This window comes from Vitis vinifera, chromosome 5, assembly GCF_030704535.1.
Source record: "Vitis vinifera cultivar Pinot Noir 40024 chromosome 5, ASM3070453v1".
Classification (NCBI taxonomy): Eukaryota; Viridiplantae; Streptophyta; class Magnoliopsida; order Vitales; family Vitaceae; genus Vitis; species Vitis vinifera.
Genome location: NC_081809.1, coordinates 20,281,750 through 20,307,500, shown reverse-complemented (window position 1 = coordinate 20,307,500; position 25,751 = coordinate 20,281,750). Strand labels below are relative to the sequence as shown.

At 34.4% G+C, this 25,751-nt stretch overlaps 2 protein-coding genes across 2 annotated transcripts; one reads left to right on the top strand and one right to left on the bottom strand.

The window, feature by feature from the left end:
* Positions 1-12,613: 12,613 nt before the first annotated feature.
* LOC100252126 (crocetin glucosyltransferase, chloroplastic-like) lies at positions 12,614-14,758 on the top strand. The gene has a single exon (XM_010652145.3). The coding sequence runs from the start codon at positions 12,648-12,650 to the stop codon at positions 14,643-14,645; it is 1,998 nt and encodes a 665-aa protein (XP_010650447.1). The 5' UTR covers positions 12,614-12,647; the 3' UTR covers positions 14,646-14,758.
* A 2,712-nt stretch (positions 14,759-17,470) lies between these two features.
* Positions 17,471-18,575, bottom strand: LOC104879409 (CMP-sialic acid transporter 3-like). The gene is made up of 2 exons (XM_010652144.1): positions 18,116-18,575; positions 17,471-17,619 (listed from the first exon to the last, which is right to left on the bottom strand). Exons 1-2 carry the CDS (start codon positions 18,573-18,575, stop codon positions 17,471-17,473), a joined length of 609 nt encoding a protein of 202 aa, XP_010650446.1.
* Positions 18,576-25,751: the final 7,176 nt, after the last annotated feature.

The window sequence follows — 25,751 nt, the reverse complement described above, 5'->3', positions numbered from 1 at the left end:
TTCCTTTGTGACCCTTAGATCATGCCATTATGTGATTTTCTTGTGTGGTCCAGTAGTTCACCCTTGGTTTTTTGGGATTGTACCTTAGGTACTACCTTAATGTACCTTAGGTACTACCTTAGTTAAAGTTGGGATCTACATTTCCCAACCCTTGGACCTTCTTTTGTGACGCTTAGACCATGCCATTATGTGATTCTCTTGTGTGGTCAAGTGGTTCACCTTTGGTTTTTTGGGACTGTACCTTAAGTACTACCTTAATAGCCCTTAGGTACTACCTTAATGTACCTTAAGTTCTACCTTAAGGGACCTTAGTTACTACCTTAGTTAAAGTTGGGTTCTACCTTTCCCAAGCCTCGTACCTTCCTTTGTGACCCTTAGACCATGCCATTATGTGATTCTCTTGTGTGGTCAAGTAGTTCACCTTTGGTTTTTTGGGGACTGTATCTCTGTTACTACCTTAACCTACCTTAGTAAAAGTGACAATTGAACACAGTCCCCAAAAAACCAAAGTGGAACCAATTGAACACTCAAAAACCACATCATGACATGCCCCAAGTGGAACCAATTGGGGACTGTGTTCAATTGACAATTGAACCTTAGGTAGTAGTTAAGCTAGGTTAAGGTAATACCTAAGGTTGATTAAGGTGGTACTTAAGGGCTATTAAGATAGTACCTAAGGTACAGTCCCAAAAAACCAAAGGTGAACCACTTAACCACACAAGAGAATCATATAATGACATGGTCTAAGGGTCATAAAGGAAGGTCTGAGGGTTTCTTTCCTCTCATGTTAATACCTCATATCAATTTTATAATGAAGGATCCTTGATCTGACATATTTCAATCTTGTGTATTAATCTCCTAAATACTGAGGTTGATAATGAATTTGTGAATAAATTTACTAGATTATCATTTGAATGTATTTGTTGAACATCAATTTGGCCACTTTTCTAGAGATCATGTGTATATAAGAACTTTGGTGAAATATGTTTAGTTCTATTTTCTTTAATATGATCACATTTTATCTATGCAATGTACATAACATTGTCTTCCTATTATATTATTGGGTTAACTTTGATTGATGATAGTCTATATTATTATGATAGAGCTCTTAAAAGAAAACATGATGTAACAAGAGAAATTTTAAATTTTGCATGAAAGATCAAAGTTATAGGTTCTTTGCAAGTTGATGAGTTGTTCGCCACTGGTTCATATACTTAGACAATTCATCTGAGGTTGTAATGTACTACCTTTTATTGAAGAGATGACTTATTTGGGTATTTAGAATGAGTTTCTCATAGTAAGTGCAGTAGTGTGTATGGTTATATATTGGACAATATCTATAGTGAATCATGACATTAGCTATCGGGTAATCATAATTTCATCAAACTACTATGTTGCATGGATTCTTAACCTTAAGAGAATATTGAGTTAGTATTGAGGTCTTTAGTGACTTTCACAACAAGTGAGACTCTAAGGGACCATATATTCCCTATAGATTGGGTCACCATTAATTAAGGTAGGTGACAACAAGTATTTTCAATAGAGACACTACGATATTTCATAGGATTGAGATAGTGCATGTGCCCTTTTAAGTGATTTCAAGGACTTTTGATCATGAAATTTGTGACATTATAGTAATTACTTAAGTAGGATTTGAAATATGTCTTTTGTAGACTACCAAATGATAACAAAATATGAGGATTTGAGACTAAAGGATAGTAGGTGTAATCTTGAGAGGTTGATAGTTTCTATATACCTTGTTAGATTACAAACATTAGTTCATTGGAAGTCTACTACATGCAATGGATAGTAGATTGTAGACCTAAAAAGAAAAAGAAAAAAATCAATTTTCATCTTGAAACAATTTCATAAGGTATTGGAGTACAGTTAACTCTATTTGCTAGAGTGTTAAGTCAACTTCAAAACTAGGTTCTAAAGGAGTTAGTATTTACTATGGATCTCAATGGTCTTTATTCAAGCTTACAATCTTTGTTAGCATAAAAGGTTTGAGATAAATTAGAGATTTAATCATATTTGTACATAAGGGCATTTTGATAAAAGTGTGAGGTTGCACAAGAATTTATGATTTTAACCATTTATATGCATAAGGTGTTTTGATGAAAGCATAAAACTACACAATATTTAATTATTAATTACTTTGGGTTTTTTTTTAGATTGGATTAATTAATTAATTGGAATTTAATATTACTAATTAATTAATTACAACCCAAAGAGCTAAATTAAATGACTCGAACCCAAGTTGGGCCAAAGTCTCTTAAGCCCAAAAGGGTGGCTATATAAACCTAGCTAATCCATTCATTTCATTCCTATAAAGAAAGAGTCCTAGCCTCCATCAACTTTACACATGTGTTAAGGATTGAAGACGAAGTCATTAGATGTAAAATCCATGGGTTTTTTAGATCCTTACATCAATTGGAGAATGATTTGAGAACATCCAAATCCAAATGCATGGTTTTTTTAGTTCCTAAATTTGGAATTAATATTTAAATGAAATACTTTTATTACCAAGTTCAAGTATTCCTAGGAAGATAAATGCATAAACCCTAATAACCGAGGGTTTATAATGGATTTTTTTTTTTTTAGATATTTCAGCAACAAGGATTAGAACCTTCGGTTAGGGAAAAACATGTTAGGTCCTTTCTAGGATGTGCTCACATCTATTTTATTGGTTTTTTTTTCTTCATATTATGGCCTAAGGATGAATGCATGAAATTATATTTTGAATATTTTGTTGTAATAGTTTGGGTAACCTTTGTTTGAAGAGCATAGACTGTTGATTTCTTGTAAAAAAAAATTATTTTTATTCTTTCATAAAATGGTTGTAAGCTTCGTGCTAGGAGCATAGGATTTTTTTCATTGTAAATTTTGTTATTATTTTATGGTTGTAATATAAGACCAGTTCTCATTTTGGGATCCAATCAAGCAATGATTCCAAGCATGAAAATAGTTATTTTCCAAGAGAATCCAAAGTAAAAAAGGGCAAAAAAAATGGCAACACATTAGCTTTGACTTTGAATCAAAATTAAGGCAATCTCCCATGAGTTTGATAGCTAAGGCACTTATAATTTTGAAGCTTAAAAAGTCAAGAATCCAATACTTGATATAGTTTGCAACTCAAAGTTTAAACAAGGGATATATGACCAATTGAATTAAGGTTATGAAAAAGGCAATGCTACTTTGGGATTGAGTTTGGACCAATTTTTTTTTTTTGTGGCTTGGGCTTATTTTTGGCCTATTGTTGGGTTTGGTTTTTGAGTTACAACAAGCTTGGATTCTTTTTTTGGCATCTTTTGGATGTTTGATTCCAAGAAAGAAATTTCCAAAATTATTTACCATAAGATCCTAGAACCATGAGATTTTTTTTTTTTAATTATTTACTTTCCATATTATCTTATTATTTCCTTATATATGTTTGATTATATTTTGATATAAATTTATGTGAATATGGTTGCAAATAAATAATTATGAGAATTTTTGGTAAACCTTATAGGAATAATTTTTCATAGAATTACTTTCCAAATGCATACATACATACATATATACATACATATATATATATATATATATATATATATATATATATATATATATATACATATATGTATGTATGTATATATGTATGTATGTATATATGTATAAATTGGAAAGTGCATGAAATAAGAAAAGATTGATTTGTTTTATGGAAATATTTTTTGAAATAGTTTAACATGATTTTTTTCCTTTTATAAAATTATTCTTCAAGGTTTTGTTCTATAAAAATTCTCAAAATATCTTGGAAAATTACATGACAGATAATTTATTATTAAGGAAGTTACCAAAAATGACATTGCTAAAATTCAAGGTTTCATTCATTTTAATGGAATAAATTATTATGAAAATAATATTCCAAATTTAGAAAATTTGTTAAATTGGAAGGTATAAAACTAAGAAAAATAAGTTTTGTGGAAAAAGTAATTTTCAATTGCGATAGTTAATTTTTTTTTAAAAACAATTATTTGAAGGATTTTAAAATATTTTCTTTAAACTTATTTGGGCTATAATGGTGGGTTGGTTCAAGGAATCAATGGATATGGACTTTTATTATCATCTTATGGTCCGACTTGATTTTTCACCATCATAATGATGAGTTGGGACAAGGTATCAAGGGATGTGGATTCTATTAAGGATGGGATTAGATATGTTAGTAGTAGGAGCAATCACCCAAATAGTGAGGTTCTTTACTTGGTAACAAGGATGTTAAGGATTGTGATTGGATACTAACTTAGAATATGAAAGTGGCTTGCCTAATTATATAAGAGATTCCATGGACTAAGGGCTAAATTAAAAGTTATATTGATTTTGCCTTAAGAACTTCCTAAGTTTAAGTGATTAATGTCATTTTTTGCATAAAAATAAGGCCAAATATCACAACTTTTGCTTGATTTCAACATTAAAAGTGCCCTTTAACTAAGTAATTGTTTGTCATCTTAGGCATGTCTGGTTTTCTTATATTTTCTTTAAGGTTTTGATGTTTACAACCATAACTCACAAATAAAGATGACCTTGAAATCCTCTTGGGACATCCTAGATGCAAGGACGAAGGGTGAATTGAATCAGAAAACCAAAATTGCAAAGGTTATACATTAAATTGCAAGGGACATCTTGGATGCAAGGATGCCATATGTATGATCAAGAGTTAAAACACATTATCATTTGTAGTTTCTATTTTCTTAACAATTAATAAAATGAAATTTTAAAATAAAATAATTAGAAATTTTATTTTAATATATTTTTTTTCCCATGGATATGTATATATATTAAACAGATCATTATTTTAATATTAAATGTATTTTCAATTTTAACACATTATTGTCAAATGCTACAAATTTTATCGTACATATGTTGTTTTCTTCATTAATTTTTTTAATATCTATATAATTGCTTATTTGATATTTTTTTTAAAGGCTTTCCTAGCATTTATATAAGTTATTTTTTTAATCAAAATTTTTGTTGACATTTTTCGATATATCCATAAAATCCAACTACTAATATTTTCTTAATAATTGATATTTTTATCATTTTGTAGAATTACCCCATAACTTAGAATTTAAGAAAACATATATTCCCAGTAAGTTAAGACCAATTCAAATGAATCATGAATTATTAACATACTATAAAAATGAAATTCAAGAATTTCTCTATAAAACAATTCATTATAAAATCTAAATCTCCTTGGAGTTGTTCTACCTTTTATGTTAAAAGATAAGCTGAATTAGAAAGAGGAATACATAAGTTAGCAATTCATTATGAACCTCTTAGTGATGGATTAGATATCCTATTTCTAGCAAAAGGATTTCTCCAAAGTTTAATTAAGTCTAAGATATTTTCTAAGTTTGACATGAAATCACAATTTTGACAAATCCATATAATTGAAAAGGATCATTATAAGACAACTTTCACGTTACCTTGTGGACATTATGAAGGGAATGTAGTGCCCTTTAGACTTGAGAATGCAGTCTCAGAATTCTGAAACATAATAAATGAAAATTTTAACCATTTTTCAAAATTCCTCATTGTTTATCTAGATGATGCTCTAGTTTCTTTTCATCCTTATAAGAACATTGGAAACACCATAATAAGTTAATCAATAACATAAAAGAAAATGGTTTAAATTTATTAGGCTTTAAGATTAACCTTTTTCATACCAAAAATAGATTTAGGTCATCCCATCTACCATGGAACTATAACTCCTATTCAAAGAACAATTTAGTTAGTTGATAAATTTCTAATTGAGGTTAAGGATAAGAAATAGTTGCAATGTTTCTTTGGAAGCACCAATTATATTTCAGAATTTCACAAGGACATATCAGCTATGTGCACCCTTAAAAAAGTGACTTAAGAAGGATTCAATACCATGGAATGAGCATACTAGAATTTTTAGGCTTATTAAAACTAAAGTCAAGGCTTTGTCGTGTGTCACATTAATTAACTAATCGGAAGCCTTTAACATTGTGTAGACAAATGCTTCAAAAATAGGTTATGGTGGAATTCTGAAGTAAAAGGATGAAGACAAAGAAAAATTAGTGAGATTTGCCTCAATGACTTGGAATCAAGCCTAAGTTATAGCACTATCAAAAAGAGATTTTAAGCATTATTTTATGCATTTCAAAATTTTAAAACAATATTTTAAATTAAAAGTTTTTAGTTCATGTTTATTGCAAATATGCAAAATTAGTTTTGTAAAAAGATGTTAAAAATATAGTTTCTAAGTATATTTTTCAAGATGACAAGCAATTTTAAGTATTTTTTATTTCTATATTGAATATATTAAAGGAAAAAACAACTTAGCCCTTGATTTTCTTAATTGTGAATTTTTGCAAAATTCATGAAACCATGACCCCTAAAAAGGTCAGCCAACCTTCTAAGTCTTCTTCCCAATCATCTAAGAAACCATAAGAACCTAGAGATTGTAAGAATCTCAAGATGCTTCTAGCAGTTTAAGCACCAAAAAACTTCCTTGGAATCTTCACCTGAACAAGAAAAAGAATAAGAAATACAACATTTTTTCATTTCTTCCATTCCCTCCCATTGTTGCCTATTTCAATCCTTTCCAATAAGTTTTTAACCCTTTTTTATGAACCTTTGGGTCAATCAAAACTCTTTAAGGCTATTCATTTTCCAACAATTTTAGGGTCTTATACCTTTAAACAAATTGTTCAATCCTCTTCCTCTCCAAAGAAAGTAGCTTCAAGTTCTTTTAATTTAAGAAAACAAGTTGGGGAGGTTGTCAACCCCAAATCAATTTCTAAAAAGTCCTATTATTGAAAAAAGAATCTTAATCAAACTATTGTGGTCATTGAGAGAGAACTTTTTAGTGAAAACCCAAGAGAGATTGCTAAGCAAACTTTTTTTTTTTTCATAATTTTCATTATCCTTTAGGTGATCTCTTAAAAAACAAGAGAACTTATCCTTGTGGACATTGAACTTGTCATAATTAAGCACTATCCAAATAAGCTTAATAATTTAGAGCTTGTGTATTCCACTTTTATATCCTTAAGATCCTCATGGTTGCATAGTGGAGAGGTAACTCTGACTATTTGAGGGTATTTTCCAAACCCTCTGAGCCTGAATTTTTTAATTATTAGGATTATCAAAGAGTATGTTTGAATACATTTCTCATTTAGAATGAACTTCCGTCATTCATGGATGTTTTATTTTCAATCAAAGTTTTAATTAACCTTGCCTTTCTACTTTTGCAATTAGTGGAATTATTTTGGCCCAACTATTAGGATCCTTACCCCTTGACTTTTCCAAAAATCCTTCATTCTCCCAAGGAAATTTCAAATTTTCCTCAAATATTATTCCTCTTCAGTGAGTTTGCACTAACATAGATAGTCTAGTAGGACTATACCATTATTAAAGATGCCTCAACAATCTTTTCCTTTCTAGGAAGGACTTTTAAGAAAAAAATGGTGGATGACTTGTAGAATAAATATCCCTCAGTCCAGGAAGTTTAGGAGTATCTTTAGAATCATCCATCTAAGACCCAACCATAGAAGATATGTCTCAATTTCTTCTCAAGGAGCAACAAGTTTAAGCTCAACTAGCTGCAACTAAGATAATGAAGAAGTATTAAAAGCTCCTCAATGATAACCTCTGCAACATTTCCCAAGATGAAGATGAAGATGTTGGTTCAAAGGTTGAAGTAGAGTAAAAAGATTCCTCCACTAATTATTTTCAAGATAATGAAGACGATTATGAAGGAATTCTTCCTCCCATAAAAAAAAATCAAGGTTATCTATGATTCACCTATAGAAAGAATACTTTGAGATCAAAAGCCATGAATATTACACCAACAACATATTTCATGAACCTTTTGCATGCATCAAATAAGATTTCCTGTTTTTCTGCCTTTAGCATTAAAACTCAGAAAGTGCTACATCGACAACATATTTCATGAACCTTTTGCATGCATCAAGTTAAGATTTCCTTTTCTGCCTTAGCATTAAAACTCAAAAGTGCCATAACAAAAGAAGATTTACCAGCATCAGATTCATCACTTAAACAAACTTTGCCTCAAATTTTAGTGCTAAAGTAGGATTTTTTTTTTGAGAAAGTCCCATAGAAAAGTTTATTTCTTTTTAACATGTGCAACTATAGTTAAGATTACAAAGAAAAAGTTGAAAATGTTACAATAAAAACTCAATTTTACTATTCACTATTCACTATTCACTATTCACTCATGGGTGTCAACTATTTAAGATTTTATATTTTTTGCATTTAAGAAGGCATTGGCCACATTTGTAAGCATAAAAAATTCTCCCCAAATTTGTAATTAAACTATATTACAATGTTTCGTATGTTCGAGTTAAAAGTTATGCTTTCAAGTACTGTAAGCTCCAAAGCTTCCACCCCTTCATTTCCTTCACCTCTTTTGATAATAAGTTATTTCTCTTCGTAAGTGTTATTGGTTATATATATATAACATAATTTAAATGATCAAAATAAAAACTAATATAAATTTCTATGTAAAATTTATTTTTTATTAACAACCCTAAAATTACCTTTGGAGGAATTCATGCTGAAAATGTATGTAAAATAACACAAAATTGAAAGAATAAAAGAAATAAATAATGAAAGGAAGAAAAGAAGGAGAAGAAAGAATGCTTCTTAAAATTGTTGTATCATTGTACAATATTGGAAGGATAGACTTTCATAGGCTATGCAAAGTGCCTTTCATTTAATAGTTAATTTTAAGATAAGTAAACAAAAGGTTTTTACTCCTATCTGAAAGTCATGGTCTTTCACCACCCTTAATGAGATTATTTACAAAATGTTTACAAATAAAGCATCTACAAAGCATTTATAACTATTTTATATTTATCTGAGCAATGACATGAATATTTTAATATATCCCACGTAGGAGACATGCATGGACTAATAACATAACCAAGATTGTATTAAGATGCATACAATTCTAAATCAAACCCAAATTTCCGGAATTAAGTTTCCTAACTGCCAAACACTTTTCCTCAAAATGTGCTCCCCAAGCTAGGACTATCTCATAACTAAAATCTTAAATCACTAGACTTGTAATGAACACCGTATTCAACTATTAATTGGACTTAAATTTTTTTAAAAAAAAAATCTAATAAGTAGGGTGTGTTAGAAAAAAAGACTTCGGATTCCTTTTTGAAATTCCCAAAATCCAAATTTGGTTGTTTCATTGATGAATTTTTGTCCCAAGTCATAAATGAAATTACAAAAATTTGAGAACCACTATATTTTACAATACAAATGCCTTCAACCTTCTTTTTCATAGAGGGAAAAAAATGGATCAAATTCAAAAGAAAAAACTTTCTTACAGAAGCATGTTTTTAGAAAGAGAGAGATCTTTTTTATATTATAAAGGGATAGTTTCAACTCTCAAAAACTGTTCCCCCATCTCTCTCTTTTTGTTGGATTGGGTTAGGTCAATCCCACTTGAGCACCTGAACCTAACTCCAACAGGGTGTAACAATATCACTCGTAAAACTTAAAACAAATTACTTAAATAATAACTCTTAAAACATACTAATGGCATGTAATATCGAATTTCATAAAAATATTTGATTTAATACAATTTGAAACATCAAAATCAAATTCTAATCATTTCACTGATTTTAAATTACCTTTTTAGCCAACAAAGTCTTATTCTTATTATTAAATTTACTAGGCCCGAGAAAGAAAATGAGAAGCAATTATAACAAGAAAGACAAATGAAGTGAAAATAAAACCTTTCATGAAATTGGAGTGTTAAATTCTTTGAACTTGTTGGGAAAAGACTCTTCACCAACCTTTTGGGTCCTATTCATTGTTGATCACCTTTTTCCTAGTAGCTTTACAAAAAGAAACTATGAGTTAAGGGTCGACCGACTTCTCTCTATTAGTTTTAGAATTAGTTAGTGTTTTAGCATAGTGAGAATCATGCTGGCATGCTTTATTCTTTTTGGGCCTTTTTCTATTATTATTATTTTGATAAAGAAAAATGAAAAGCATAAGTAATTATGATTCTCACAGCTTTGGCAAAGGAAACGCCAAAGACAATTTCAAAAAAAAAAAAAAAAACAACTAAAAAAGAACCAAAAGGACAATTACTATATGTTTTCTTTGAAGAAAAAATAAATAAAAGGCCAAATCTTTCTGTGTCAAAGGGGGCACAGAGAAAGAACAAGATAGAAATAAAATAGAGAAGTTTACTTTCTATGCCTTCCATTATCAAGATTGTCCCTATTCAACTTTACCTATGAAAGGGAAAGAGCTCCATTCCAAAAAATGGACGTAAAGAGGAAGAACTTTTAAATTCTGCTTGATAGTGATTTAAGAAGCGCTTTTAATCTAAAAGGTGTTTTTTAAATAAAAAAAAAGTATTTAAGAAAATTTACGAAACGTTTTCAAAAATATGAGAAATCACTTGTAATATTTTTTTAAGAAACACTTAACAAGTGATTATCTTAAAAACATTTTCATTAAAAATATTTCAAGTAAAAATACTAATAAATACAAGTAAAAATACGGTCAAATACATGGTTAGTCATCCCCAAGTCAAGGAGAAAGAATGACTTCTGGTCTTCCTAGGTTGAAGAATTGCTAATTTATGGTGTAATAGAGGCCTGAAATTTCATAGATTCTTTTAAATTTAGTCGTTCAGTTTGACCAAAATAAAATAAAAATAAAAAAAGGAAAAGAAAATAAAAGAAAAGTTCCCATCAATATAATTTTCACAATAATATACAATTGATCAATTTTAATAGGATTTATTTATTTTTATTTTTTTTTAAATATCTGAGTTTTGATTTCCAGCAAATATGTAAACTTTTGGTTATGTGTGGTTCTCGAAAAGTTTGAAGAAAAATGTGAGAGAAAGAAAATACAAAGAAACGTAGAAAAAAAGAAAAAGTGAAGGAAAATAAAAAATAAACTATTTTTATATATTACTTCAAAATTTTTTCACAAATTTAACTTTTCTATATATAAATTAAATCATTTTAAGATATATAAATTTCTTAATAATTTTAATTATATTTAACTTTCTATGACATTTTTTTTATAATAAAATCAAACATGAAAAAATTATTTTTCTTAATTTTTTTTCCTTTCCTTGTTGCATTCTAGGAACCGAGCATAGTTTTTATATTTGGTTTAGATGATGAAAGTATCCAAGAATAAAGAAGTAAGGAATTAAAAAATTAATTTTAATAAAAATTATTTAAAACTTTTAAGGTTATGTTTAGTTTGTAAAAAGTTTTCAGAAAAATAGAAAGAAAATAAAAAAAAAGTAAAGGAAAAAAAAAATAGATTTAAAAATGATAAATTATTTTTATAAAGTACTTCAAACTCATTTCACTTATTTAACCCATTTATATAAAGATTAAACAATTTAAAATATATATAAATTTCTTATTAATTTTAATTATATTTGATTTTCTTTTATATTTTCTATAGTAAGACAAATATGAGAAAATCATTTTTTATTTTTTTTCTTTAATATTTTCTAAGAACTAAACATAACCTAAATATTTTTAACTTCCTGAAGAGAAAGTAGAAAAATAAAGTTGCATGAATAAGAAAAATAAATTAAGTTTAAACCCATCATTTTTCAAATAAGGTAAAATAATAAATTCAAATAATTATTAATATTCTAAACCTAAGTTTAAATAAAATATTGCCTTTTTTCTAATTACTTTTATTAACTTACTCTTTTTAATATATATCTATATATATATATATATATATATATATATATATATATATATAGATATATGAAAAATGACATGAGTATTTTCAAAATAAGGAAGGTATTCCTTTTCACAATGATAAAATAACAAAAATTATAATAATAAAAATATAAAATTGAGTTAACAATGAACAAAAATGTAAAATAGGTGGAATATAAGTTCTTTTAAAAGGAACAAAAATTATCATCATATACTCATATTGGAAAAGAAAAAAAAATGTAAATACTTTGAGACCTTTAAGAATTTGAATATATATCCATATAGATATGGATACAAATGAGAATTCAAATCATTAATTCAGAAAATTAAGAAAATAAACCTACAAAGGCACCTAACTATTTGTTCCATACATTTTTTATAATAATAAATTTGGGTTAAACAAATTACTTTGTTAAAATTATAATTTTACGTTTATTTGAGATATGACATGAATATCTATCTTTTTGTCTATCATCTATATCTATATCTATATAAATAAAAAAGGGTGGGTATAAAAAGAAAGATGGACATAAAAGGCAAATTAATAGAAGGTGACAAAAGTTTAAATTTGGGTTTGGAAAATTAATAATTACCTGAACTATTATTTTACTTTATTTGAAAAATGGAAAATAATTTTCCTTAACAGAAAGGTAGCTAATAAAGTCATTTAAGAACATGAACGACAAGGAAAAGTGAAGAAAAGGAAATAAAATTTAATAAATACTATTTCCTAAATTTGTGGTTTGTACAAAAAAAAAAAAGCTGCGACTCTACCTCAACTTAGTGAAGATAAAAGTCAATTTCCATGAAAGACTGGTTCTATAAAGCCTCTCAGTTTCACTTCTCATATGCAGCCTCAACCAACCACCCGGAACCCCACGCGACACCACCATGTTGCACCACCACTTCCTCCTTATAACCTATCCAGCACAGGGCCACATCAATCCCACCCTCCAATTCGCCAAACGCCTAATCCGAATGGGCATGGAGGTCACTTTGGTCACCGGGGTCTCCGCCCTCAGCCGTATGGCCAAAGCTCCAAGCTCCGCTGGCTTAACCTTCACCACCTTTCCGGATGGATATGCTGAATGGGACAAGGCCAGGGCAGATTTCAGTCACCAGTTGTCGGAGATAAAGCGTTCTGGATCACAAGCTCTTACTGATATTATCCTGCGCAGCGCTGAACAAGGCCGACCTGTTACTTGCTTGGTGCACACTTTACTGCTTCCTTGGGTGACAGGAGTGGCGCGTAGACTTCATGTTCCGTCTGCGCTTCTTTGGATTCAAACCGCAACAGTTTTGGATATCTACTATTATTACTTCAATTATTATGGTGATGTGGTTAGAAAAAATAGCAATAATCCCTCATGTTCCATTGAGCTACCAGGGCTACCACTTCTGACTTGTGGTGATCTTCCCTCTTTCTTACTCACTGGTGATGATCTTACCTCTTTTTTATGCTCTTCAACTCTAGATTCGATTTCCTTCTCAACATTTCAAGAGCAGGTGGAGGTACTTACCCAAGAAACGAATCCTAAAGTACTGGTGAACACCTTTAATGAATTAGAGGCTGAGGCTCTAAGGTCTGTGGATAAGCTTAAGTTGATTGGGATTGGACCTTTGATTCCATCTGCTTTCTTGGATGCTAAAGATCCGTCAGATACTTCTTTTGGAGCAGACATTTTTCATGGTTCTACAGACTGCATTCAATGGTTGAACTCCAAGCCCAAGTCATCTGTAATTTATGTATCGTTTGGGACATTATGTGATTTGCCAAAGCCGCAAATGGAAGAGATTGCGAGGGCTTTGCTAGATAGTGGCCGGCCTTTTTTGTGGGTCCTAAGATCACAAGGAAGTGGAAATGTGAAAGACAAAGATCAAGAAGAAGAGAAGTGGAGTTGCAGAGAAGAATTGGAAGAGAAGGGGATGATAGTGCCTTGGTGTTCCCAATTGGAGGTTCTGTCACATCCATCATTGGGATGTTTTGTGACACATTGTGGGTGGAATTCAACTTTAGAGGGCCTTGCTTGCGGGGTCCCTATTGTGGCATTTCCCCAATGGAGCGATCAACGGACCAACGCAAAGCTGATCACAGAAATGTGGAAGACTGGGGTTCGAGCACTCGTTAATGAAGAAGGAATAGTTGAAAGTGATGAAATGAAGAGGTGCTTGGAAATTGTTATGGAAGATGGAGAAAGAGCAAGAGAAATGAGGAGGAATGCTGAGAAATGGAAAGATTTGGCAAGGGAAGCTGTGAAGGAAGGTGGATCTTCAGACAGAAATCTTAAGGCTTTTGTGGATGAAGTTGTGGCTGAGAGAGTGGAAGAAATGAGAAGGAATGCTAATAAACCGAAGGATTTGGAAAAGGAAACTGTGAAGGAAGGTGGAATCTCAGACAAGAATCTTATAGTTTTTGTGGATGAAGTTCCTGAAGGAAGAGGCGAAGAAACGGTGAGGAATGCTGAGAAATGCAAAGATTTGGCAAGGCAAGTTGTGAACCAAGGTGGATCTTCAGACAAGGATCATAAGGCTTTTGTGGAGGAAGCTGACGGAGAAAGAGTGGAAGAATTGAGAAGTAACACTGAGAAATGGAAGGATTTGGCAGCGGAAGCTGTGAACGAAGCTGGATATTCGGATAAGAATCTTGGGGCTTTGGTAGATAAGGTTGCTGAAGAAAAAGTGGAAGAAATGAGGAATGGTGAGAAATGGAAGGACTTGACAAGGGAAGGTATGAAAGATGGAGCAGTTTCAGATAAGAATCTTAAAGCTTTGTTGGATGAAGTTGCTGCAGGAAGACTGGAACAATTTAGTATGAATGGTGGATTTTCACACAAGAATCTTAAAGCTTTTATGGATGACATTGCAGCTGGAGAAGAGCAGTACAATTGAGCAGGAATGATGGATTTTCAGTCGAGGATGCTAATGCTCTAAGGTTATGTTTGATTTGCAACGCTAGAATGATGGATTTTCAGTCAAGGACGCTAATTCTTTTTTGGATGAAGTTGGAGAAATAAAAACTGTGTTTGCTTAAGGTTATGTTTGATTTTCAATGTTTGGAATTCTTGGATATTATTTATCATTGTGTTTAGCGGCTAAAACATTTTATATATTCCAGAGTGATGTTAGTAGAGAATATTCACTAAAATATATCCCTCACAGGTAACTAACAATCATGATTGTTTCCCTGTTGATAAGAATTCTCTTATAATCTCTCTTAATTTGGCATGTATGATGCTTTGTGGATATATGGAACGCTTGTTCTAGGAATAACATTATTCAATGTGATTCAATTAGATCTTGTATGTGTAGATTTTTCACTAGATCCAAAGATGAATTAGAACTCAAAAGTTCAAAGAATCTGAAATTGCTTTGTGGACCCGCATTTTTCACGTGCGCCCCCACTCGATCGATGACTTGCTTTTATTGGTGAAAATTTTAGTTTTGGAAAAGTCGGAGTTGTCATTTATTTTATTTATTTTTAAAGGGAAAATAAAACAAGAAATAAAACCCTAAAAAATGACTCCCTAGTTTTTGGAAAAGTGTGTATTTGAAAAATCCGAGTCTTGGTCCAGGAATCAATTTACTTATTGGGAAGGTACCTCTAGGAGGTAGCACCCCTCTAAGCCCTATAAAGGTCTCTATTAACTAAGTTGAGGGAGATGTGGTAATTAATTGGTTAATTATAGATACCTAAATAGACTAGGTGATTTCAAAAATAACAAGCTTAACAAGAAAACCAATCACAATCATGAAGAAGATTTAGGGTGCGTACCTGGACTACTTCTTAAATGATATCACAAGACATTAAAGTTAGTTCAAATAGTATATCATACAATATGCACTTTATCAGAAATAATAGAACAAATGAAACATATATATCAAGACACCCAAGCACTATCAAATATAGACATAGTTCACAATGACAATCATATTCACAAAATTTAGAAAGTGGATGTTAGGGGAGCGAACCTGGATAACATAAGTAACTTGTAACGTGTTTCCACAAGACAGGAGGGATTAGATAACAAATAATAAAATAAATAAATCCTAGCATGCTTGTTATCTAATTAGCATAGCAAAAATGATCAAAGTATACGAAATAATTAATTATTACATACATCTTGAATATAATTCTTAAAAGAATAGATATAAATATGATTACAACAAGTAGCAAAGGTAGTAACAAAAATAAGTTTTAAAATGATTTTCTTATGTAAAGGTTTCCCCCATTGATATACACAAATCTAGCCTAGAATTATCCTATTTATTTGGGACCACAAGTTTGGATTTGTGTCTTACTCAAAATCGTAGTTTTTATTGAAAACTGAGTAGGATGTGAACCGGAAAAAAAATGGTTGCATATTTTATTTTTTTTTTAAAAGTGAGATTTTGATTCTAAAGACTTTAAATGAATTATTTTTAAAATAGAATTTTCAAAGGTATCTTTCGAGAAAAGCATTTGATTTCAAACTAAAGAGAATTAATATGAAAACAACAAAACATAAGAAATAAAATACCAAGCAAAACTAAAGAAAATGAATTCAAAAAGTGAAATTTTTTACAATCCGAGCAAACTAAAGTGGTGAGAATGGAGGTTAACCTTCACTATTTTCTGATGGCCTCTCAAAAATTAAATTTCACAAAGAACTATCAAAGTGATAAACTAAATGACTTTGGATCAAATAAAATTAGAAGATATTAATCAAGAAAAAAAAAACGGGGAGCCAAACACATAAGCTAAGAAGAATAGTCAAGAGCCAACATAAGATCAACCAAACACATAAACGTATTTAAACTAAAAAATTGAACTAAATTTGAATTAGAAACATGAACTTTATCTAACATGATTAACTATACTATTGGATTAAACTCACTAACACACTTGAACTAAAAGATAGATTAAAACTAAACTAATTCGGAATTAAAAACATGAACTTTATCTAACATGATTATTTAAACTAATGAATTAAAATTACTAACATACTTGAACTAAAAAAATGGGTTAAAAATAAATTAATTCAGAATTGAAAAATATAAATCTTATATAACAGAATTATTTAAAGTAATGAATTAAAATCACAAACATATTTAAACTAATAGATAGATTAAAAATAAACTAATTTGGGGTTTAAAAAATATGAACTTTATCTATCTCGAATATTTAAGCTAAGGAATTAACATCACAAACACACTTAAATTAAGAGAATAAATTGTACCTAAATTAAATTGAAATTAAAAATATGTACTTTATCTAACAGAATTAATAAAACTTATGAATCAAAATCTCAAATATATCCAAATTAAAAAATAAATTAAAACTAAACTAAAACCGAATTAAAAGTGAACTTTATCTAATAGAATTAATTAAATTAATGAATTAAAATCACAAACACATCCAAATTAAAAAATTAAATTTAAAACTAAATTATATTGAAATTAAAAATGGGAACTTACCTACTTTGTGTCAGTGATACCCCTCCCGAATGTGTGGCTCTTGTGCGTGTTACTCAGAAAATCCTCTTGGTAAGTCAAAATGGCAACTGAATCCGTTGTCCAAAGAGTCATGTTGCTCTCTAAAATCTACACGTGTCCTCTTTGGAAAAATTCCTCCTTTTTGCCTCTACACTGTCATGTCTAGGTGGATCGAAGAGAGACATGTGGCCGACAAATTGCCATAAACCTGCCAAGCTCTCTATCATTCCATTAGGAACTTCCTAGTATGCCACTGCAAGAGATCGGAACCCCCTATCTGCAGACTTATCGATCACAGCATGAACTTTGCGTTCTATTTCTACTTGTTGTGCGTGAGATTCAGAATAGCTGACCCGATGCATTTTTCCTTGGCCATCAATATATGTAAGAGCTGTTCTACAACAAGAAATTTTAGACTAATACCTTTAAATATATCCATGTCATCCATAGAATCAATTTTTATTCCTTCAAATTGTTTTTGAATTTCTTTGATTTTGGCAGATGTAGAGCGAAGATTCACTACAGATTCAAGTCTACCCATATGAACCCCTACAGGTAGAATTTTGATATACGCAGTCCGACCTGAGTAATCAAGTCGAATGTGTCCCCACTTAGATTCGTAGTCTAGACTCAACATTCTACTGCTGCAAGACAGGAAGTGGCAAGCATAATCAAATGTATGAAAGCCAATTAGATCACAATTCAACAATCCTCGGAGAATTTCATCTCTAATTGGTTGGGTTCTGTATATTTCTTATGAGGGGAATGGACTGTGCAGGAAGAAACCAAGCTTGACACGATGGAAGAATTTCCTTACGAATGTAGGGAGAACCATTACGTGATAATCCTCTTATACACCAGCTCGTGTCTCTCTAGGATCAACCAACATCCCCACTGAATCATGGAAAAATGATGTCTCATAATTATCTTCAAAATAACAGCAATTACCAAAACCTTCAGATTGCTAAGCATCTTCACAGTTTCAGGATTAAAATAAAGTTGCATGATTAACTTAAGGTAGTTATTGATAACATATAGAAGTGTTGGTATAACAAGAAGCACATTGTTGCGGGCAGCCTGCACAAATACGGAAACTGAGAGAAGAGGTTTCTTTCCAACTTTCTGACGCCTAGCCTGGAGCAAAAGCATAACAATTGGAAATATAACCTTTGAAATCTCAGTCACAAAGTTAACACTAATAGGGTTAAACTTGAATTTTCCATCCACCTTGGACATAAACACCAAAATAGGTTGTAAACCAACTAGGAGACAATCACCAACAACTAAAAAGGCATTGAGGGTGCGATGCTTTGATGATATCTTTCTACTATGCCGATCATAAACCATTGAGACATTTTTGGCACTTGGGAATACCGGGCCCAGCCATTGCTGGTTTCGAGGAGCACCCCGCTTGACTCTATTGCACCTTCACTGATTACTACTCAAAAAGTGCTATTTGATAGCCTATAATTAATCCTTTTAAACACTTTTGAGTAGTAGTTTAGGCCTTTTAACTCAATTGGCATGTTAAGGATCCTTTAAAGCAATTTTGATCACTTTGTGTAAGTTTTGGTGTTTTTGTTAGTATTTTGATCACCAAAGCAAGTCAAGTCTGAGGAGAGCTATGAGGAATCTTGGGCAAAGCTTAGAATTCATTTGCCAAGAGTGAATCCGGATTGCAAGGAGAAAAAGCAAAGAGAATCTGCTATAAATCCTATTCTTGATGACAGTCGTAGCAGCCACTTTTGGAGCACTTTATGAAGTCCAAATGATGCATGCTATATACCATTTCAAAGCTCAGGAAGTCAACAATCCAATGCTTCAAACGGTGCACGATTCGGAGTTGAAACGAAGAAGTTGCAGCCATTACAAGTCAATCACTCTAAAGTGTTGCGGAATCAGCCTTTTGTTGCGAGAATTTCGCAACACTTTTGTACAGTAAGGTGTTTCTCCTTCTGACGATGCACGAACCATGCCGCGAGAAGGAAGCTTGGAACCTCAAGGTGGAAGCCAACTTCGCAGCCCTGTGAAGATAGCTCGGTGTTGCGAAATAATTTCGCAGCCCTCTTGGGTGTCTGCGAAATTTCGCAGACACCATTTTTCTCCTGCGAAATGGTTCCTGAAGCCTCCCGAAGCTTGCTACCGACATTGGGAGATATTTTCCATTAGATTTTTGTTGTCTAAATCCCAAAATACTCCTTGTAAACCACCAATTACATGATTCCTTAGTTTTTAAGTTAGTAAAAAGACTAAATATCTTTGTAACAATTAGTTTTATATTGGTTTGATATATATACCTCTCGGGAGCCTGTTCTCAGAGAGGAGTTCCTTCTGTAACCGTTTGGGTAAGCAAGTAAAAGTCTTTTCTTTCTACTGCCTTACCTTCTCACTTTGTATTTTCATTTTATTTCTAAGTTATGAATTCTCTGAGGAATTTTCCCCAGAGAATGAGTAACTAAACCTCCAATTCCTTGGAGCTAAGGTTGCCGGGGAAGGTTCCAAATGCAAGAATGCAAAGCTCTGTGGTTTTAGCTAGTAATGAAGAGGAAGTGAAATCCTTTAGTGATTTCAATGTTTTTAGTTAACTTAAAACACCTTGGAGTCACCTGGGCCAACACTTGGTAAGGCAAGTGATTTCTAACCATGGAAATGCACTAGTTTACCCCTTGCGAGCCTCTGGTAGGTGACTTCAAGGTAGGATTTTCCGGAATTACCAACACTTGGTAAGCTTTTGGACTCCTAGGAGGCATCCATTAGTTATCTCTTGCGAGTTTGTGAAGAGAAATCCAAGGTTAAAGATCACCTTGAATGGTAAGTGCTCGTGAGAGGCATGAACCATTGCAAGTTGCATCAGTGAGAGAATTAAAGTGAAATCTAATTGAAGGAGTCTCTGTACATCACCGGTTAGAGAATTAACTATAAGTTGAATCTCTAATGCGAGGAAATGAACCATCTGACCGGAGCTATGTCTTTTGCATGAGGAACCACCCCAGTGAACCTAAATCTCCAAGGAATGCTTTTATTCCTAAATTATTCCAAACTTCTGTTAAGTTAGTTAGTTTAAATTTCAACCTTTACCAATCAAAATTTGTGTTTTACTTCTTAAGCTAACCGTGAAATGAAACAAGACCAATTCACTTGGAATTGGTATCCTTGATTGCTTGTTAATCATTCCCAGTGAACGACCCTAGAGCCACTATACTATAGTAGCTTTTTATTTGCTACCCTAGTGTATGGTGTTATAGGTATAAATTTTGTTGATCACTTCCTCAATCAAGGAGCACCAGCTGAACACAAATCAGCTGAGACACCAATTGGGCATGAATCATTCACCTCCACCACCACCATCTGGGCCTACTGTATAGCAGGATTATACAATTCCACCTCCACCACCACCCCCAGTTCAGTCAGCCCCGCGGGCTGGAGCCTTTGTCTTACATGGTAAGACTAAGACTACGCCACATTCTGTTGTGGCACCTGCACATATAGTTGATGCCACTCAAGCCCATATCGATAGGATTGAGTAAAGGATTAGGTCTCTGCATGTTTCTGATGGAGTCATGGGTTGGGACAGATATGATGACTTGCCAGTGGCGGCTTTGGCAGTTGAGTTCCGCATGCCGGACATTGAGAGGTACACAGGGATAGGGTGCCCCCGTATTCATTTACAATTGTATAGCGTTGTTATGTGTGGGCATAGATTGGACGAGGCACAAATGATCATGTTATTCCCTCTGTCTCTGAGTGGTGCCGCTTAGCATTGGTTTGCCTCATTGGACCCGTCGAGGCGTAGGACATGGGCTGATTTGGCACAGGAGTTTCTTAGACAGTATTCTTTTAATACTGTAGTGGATGTATCTCGGAAGGAGCTAGAGGGAGAAGATAGCACATATTATAGATAAACCCTCCGAGCGTGATCAGATCAGCATGATTATGCGCAGTCTTCAGCCCCACTTTGCCAGACATCTCATGGGTTTTCCACAAACAGACTTTTGTTCATTGGTTTAAGCCCTATATGGCATTGAGGAGGGCATAGCTAGAGGATTATGGGCACACTCTTCCCCTTCAGACTCAAAGGGGAAGAAGTCGGGATCAAGATCCAGGCCTTCAGATGTTGGTACCATTGGCACGATAGGGCACAGGTCCCCTCGTCGTCCTCCTTCTTAGAGATAGTTCTTAAACACTCAATACCAAATGATACAGTAGGATCAATACAGACCAACTGCTCCCTATAGGCCGATAAGGCCTACTTATCTACATCCGGCACCGCAGCCGGTATATGCTACACAGGCTCCTCAGAGGCCACCTGTACAGTTCCATCAGCAGTATAAAGCACCGTCTCCACCTAGGTCGGCTAGGCAGTTTACACAACTAGGGATGCCTTTGAGTCGAGCATTTTAGAGATTGGTTGAGGGGGGTTTGATTACTCCACTATCACCCAGACCACCACCACATCCTACCCCGCCAAGATTCAAGACAGATCTTCACTATGTCTACCATCAGAGAGCTGGCCATGATACAGACAATTGTGCGATGCTGAGGCACTCCATTCAGGACTTGATTGATCAGGGTTTGGTTGATTTAGGACGTCCTACAATGACTACAGACCCACTACCTACTCATGACACTAGAGTTGTACCTCCACCCCCGGGGGGTGTACATTTGATTGAGTTTCAAGAGATGAGATATTCATGATGGGGTGGGACGGAGAGGCTCCTCAGCCTATTAGTCTATACGAGGACTCAAATTTTAGTGGATATATCCATGGACAGCAGGTTCCCAGGCCATTCAGATTGATCCTAGATGAGATTCCCCGACAGACAACAGTATCGTCGGTATACTTATAGCATGACACCCTTCATTCTGTTCCCAAAAAAGTATGGGCCCGTTCACAGAGATGTTCAGATTGTTACACGGAGTGGAAAAGTAGCTCAACCTCCACCCGTTGACAGGCCTTTTGTTGGCACAGATGCTAGAGAGGATGTTCAGAAAGAGGATGATGAGATATTACGCCAGCTGCGCACCACACAGGCTCGCATATCCATTTGGAGGCTCTTGGCCTCGTCCAGCACACATAGAGATGCCTTGATCAGAGCTCTTAGTCAGATCAGAGTTGACACTGCTGCTACCATTGAGGGACTAATTCACTTTCTGACAGCTAATAGAGCTACATGCATTGTATTTTCAGATGATGATTTACCACCTAAGGGGTCAGATCATGTTAGACCCTTATTCATTGATGTTGCTTGTTCAAGTTGTCGGGTGCCATCTGTCCTATTGGACAATGACTCCGCCCTAAACGTATGTCCATTGGTTACTACCATTGCTTTGGGATTTTCACCATCCGATTTTAGGCCATCTATGCAGACCGTCAGAGCATATGACGGGACTCAAAGGACAAGTATGGGTACTCTCACTACACATGTCATGATAGGGTCGGTAAGATATTTTATACTCTTTCAGGTCTTGAGGATCCAGACATCCTTTAACCTGCTTCTCAGCCGCCCCTGGATTCAAGAGGTGGGTGTTATACCATCTTCCCTTCATCAAAAGGTGAAGTTCATACACGAGAGGCGCATTATCATGATACAGTTTAACAGAGACATTGTTACCTCTTCCGAGCCAATGTTACAGATCAGTCACAGTGAGGATGACTTGCACTTGACCGGATTTACTTTTGACGAGGTTCAGGTTGTCAATTTAGAGGATGATAGCAGAGACATGGTACCTATGTTTTTTTATCAGTACAACAGCACTCTGGAACTTAGTATGATGAGAGGCATGTCTTATATGCCTGGCTTGGGATTGGGTCACCGCCAGCAGGGGCCGCGCGAGTTGGCTTTCACAATTGATCATGACATACCATGTGGATTAGGTTACACTCCTTTTGAGGATGATGCACGACACATGGCGCGACTGCGCCGGGATAGGGTGAGAGCTTGCTTGTCCAGGGTTCCATTCGACTACCCCCTTCGCCCATACACTTTTCAGTTGGCTGACTATTTTACCAGAGGATTAAAGCATGCACCCTGCACAAAGGGAGTTAACCGTGTTCCTGAGGCAGGCCCTAGGACAAATGTGTTTGAGTTCTGAGACCACCAAGCCACCCGAGGCCATGATAGTTGCATCCCCATCACCAGATCGAGCTAGTGTGTTTTCCATGTGCTTTCCTGAGAAGATCCCTGACTATGACCTGCCTATGGATTTGGGAGATGGTTCTGATGGTGTGATTTTGCCTGATACTTATATGAACGAGATGGACATGATCGGCACTGGCCATATCCTTGACACAGCCCCGCGTGGGCCCCATTTTACTTTTGACATGTTTGGAGTTTCTATGATTGATTCTGATGATATGACACTTTATGACGCTTGCACTGATGCGATGGACATGATCGGTACTAGCCGCATTCTGGATGCTTCCCCACTTGGGCCCCGATTCGCTTTTGATGTGTTTGGGATTTCTATGCTTAATTTTGATGGTGATGGACTTGTTGCTACTGATATTACTCATGATACTGTTTCTATTTAGGGAGCGTTCGACTCTATGGACCCACCTCTTTCGTTTGACACTATGTCCAGGTTTGTCACCCGCTTTGATGACATTTCTGATGGTAATAATGACATGAGTATTTTCGAGTATTTGCCTGTGTCACAACATTTTCTTTTGATTGTACCACCAGCACCCACAGCACATGTATGCAATGTTGATGATGTGGGAGACACAGATGACCCACTGAGTGGTCAATCAGAGTGTGATTCTGATTCTGATTCTGATTCAGATATGGAGGACAGGAAAGTTACAACCATTTCTGGTAGCACTGAGTTGATAGATTTTGGGGCACCTGACCAGCCTAGGGAGCTTAGGATTGGCTCTTCCCTATCTCCTAATGAGAGGAGTAGATTGATTGACCTGCTCAGGTCATACTTGGATGTATTTGCATGGTCGTATCAGGACATGCCGGGCCTTAACCCCACTATAGTTCAGCATCACCTGCCCATTTTGCTACATGCTAGGCCAATTAAGTAGAAATTGAGGAGACTACACCCTCCATGGAGTTTGTAGGTGAAAGAGGAGATTCAGAAGCAACTCAGTGTTGGCTTCTTGTCAGTGGTTGAGTATCCTGAGTGGCTGGCTAATGCCGTCCATGTTCCCAAAAAGGACGGCAAGGTTAGAGTTTGTGTTGACTTTCGAGATCTGAACAAGGCCAGTCCTAAGGATGATTTTTCCCTCTCGCACATTGATATGCTAGTTGACAGCACTGCAGGGCATTTGATGTTGTCCTTCATGGATGGATTTTCTGGGTATAATTAGATTCTGATGGCTCCAAAGGATATGGAGAAGACTCCTTTCAGCACTGAGTGGGGTACTTACTGCTACCGGGTTATGCCATTTTGGTTGAAGAATGCGAGAGCCACTTATCAGAGAGCTGCTACTACTACTTTATTCCACGACATGATGCACAAAGACGTCGAGGTATATGTGGATGACATGATAGTGAAGTCCCGATACAAGGCAGATCACTTAGCAGCACTACGGAGATTCTTTGAGAGGATCTGACAGTTAAGGTTAAGATTGAATCCCAAGAAGTGCCTTTGGGGTGACTTTTGGGAAATTGCTAGGACACATCATCAATAAGCGTGGTATAGAGGTTGATCCTGAAAATATCAGTCATACTTGACAGGCCTGCTCCGAGGATTGAGAGAGAGATTAGAGGCTTTCTTGGAAAACTACAGTATATCAGTCGTTTCATTGCTAGATTGACAAACATATGTGAGCCTATCTTCCGTCTTCTAAGGAAGAACCAGCTTACAATTTGGAATGATGATTGCCAGCGCGCTTTCGAGAAGATTAAGGAGTGTCTCCTCTCTCCTCCAGTTTTAGTGCCTCCCACACCGGGGCAGCCTCTACTTCTGTACTTGTCTGTTTCAAACATGGCTTTGGGATGCATGTTAGTTTAGCTCAATGATTCAGAGAAGGAGCGAGCCATTTATTATCTGAGTAAGAGGATGTTGGAGTATGAGTGCAGATACATTATGATTGAGCACCTCTGTTTAGCATTGGTTTGGGCCACCAAGAGGCTGAGGCACTACGTGACAGAGTATTCCATATTATTGGTCTCATGATTGGAGCCATTGAGATATTTGTTTGACAAGCCTGTCTTGACTGGTAGGCTCATGAGGTGGTTGGTGTTGTTGACAGAGTTTGATATTCAGTATGTTACATAGAAGTAAGTAAAAGGGAGCATTGTTGCAGATCATTTGGCTTTTTTGCCCGTATCTAACGACAGACCGATTGACGATGATTTCCTTGATGAGCAATTTGTCTCAGTGACCAATATTGCAGGATAGCGATTGTACTTTGATGGTGCCACCAATCAATCAGGGTTTGGTATCGGTATCCTATTGATATCACCTCAAGGTGATCATATTCCCATATCAGTCCGGTTGGCATTCTCTGATCATCATCGATTGACGAATAATATTGTTGAGTATGAGGCGTGCATCACAAGTCTAGAGACT

Coding starts and splice junctions, on each gene's coding strand:
- LOC100252126 (XM_010652145.3), top strand. CDS start 12,648: ATGTTGCACCACCACTTCCTCCTTATAACCTATCCAGCACAGGGCCAC.
- LOC104879409 (XM_010652144.1), bottom strand. CDS start 18,575: ATGGTTTATGATCGGCATAGTAGAAAGATATCATCAAAGCATCGCACC. Junction 17,620..18,115: donor TTCCATGATTCAGTGGGGAT/GTTGGTTGATCC, acceptor GTTGTAGAACAG/CTCTTACATATATTGATGGC.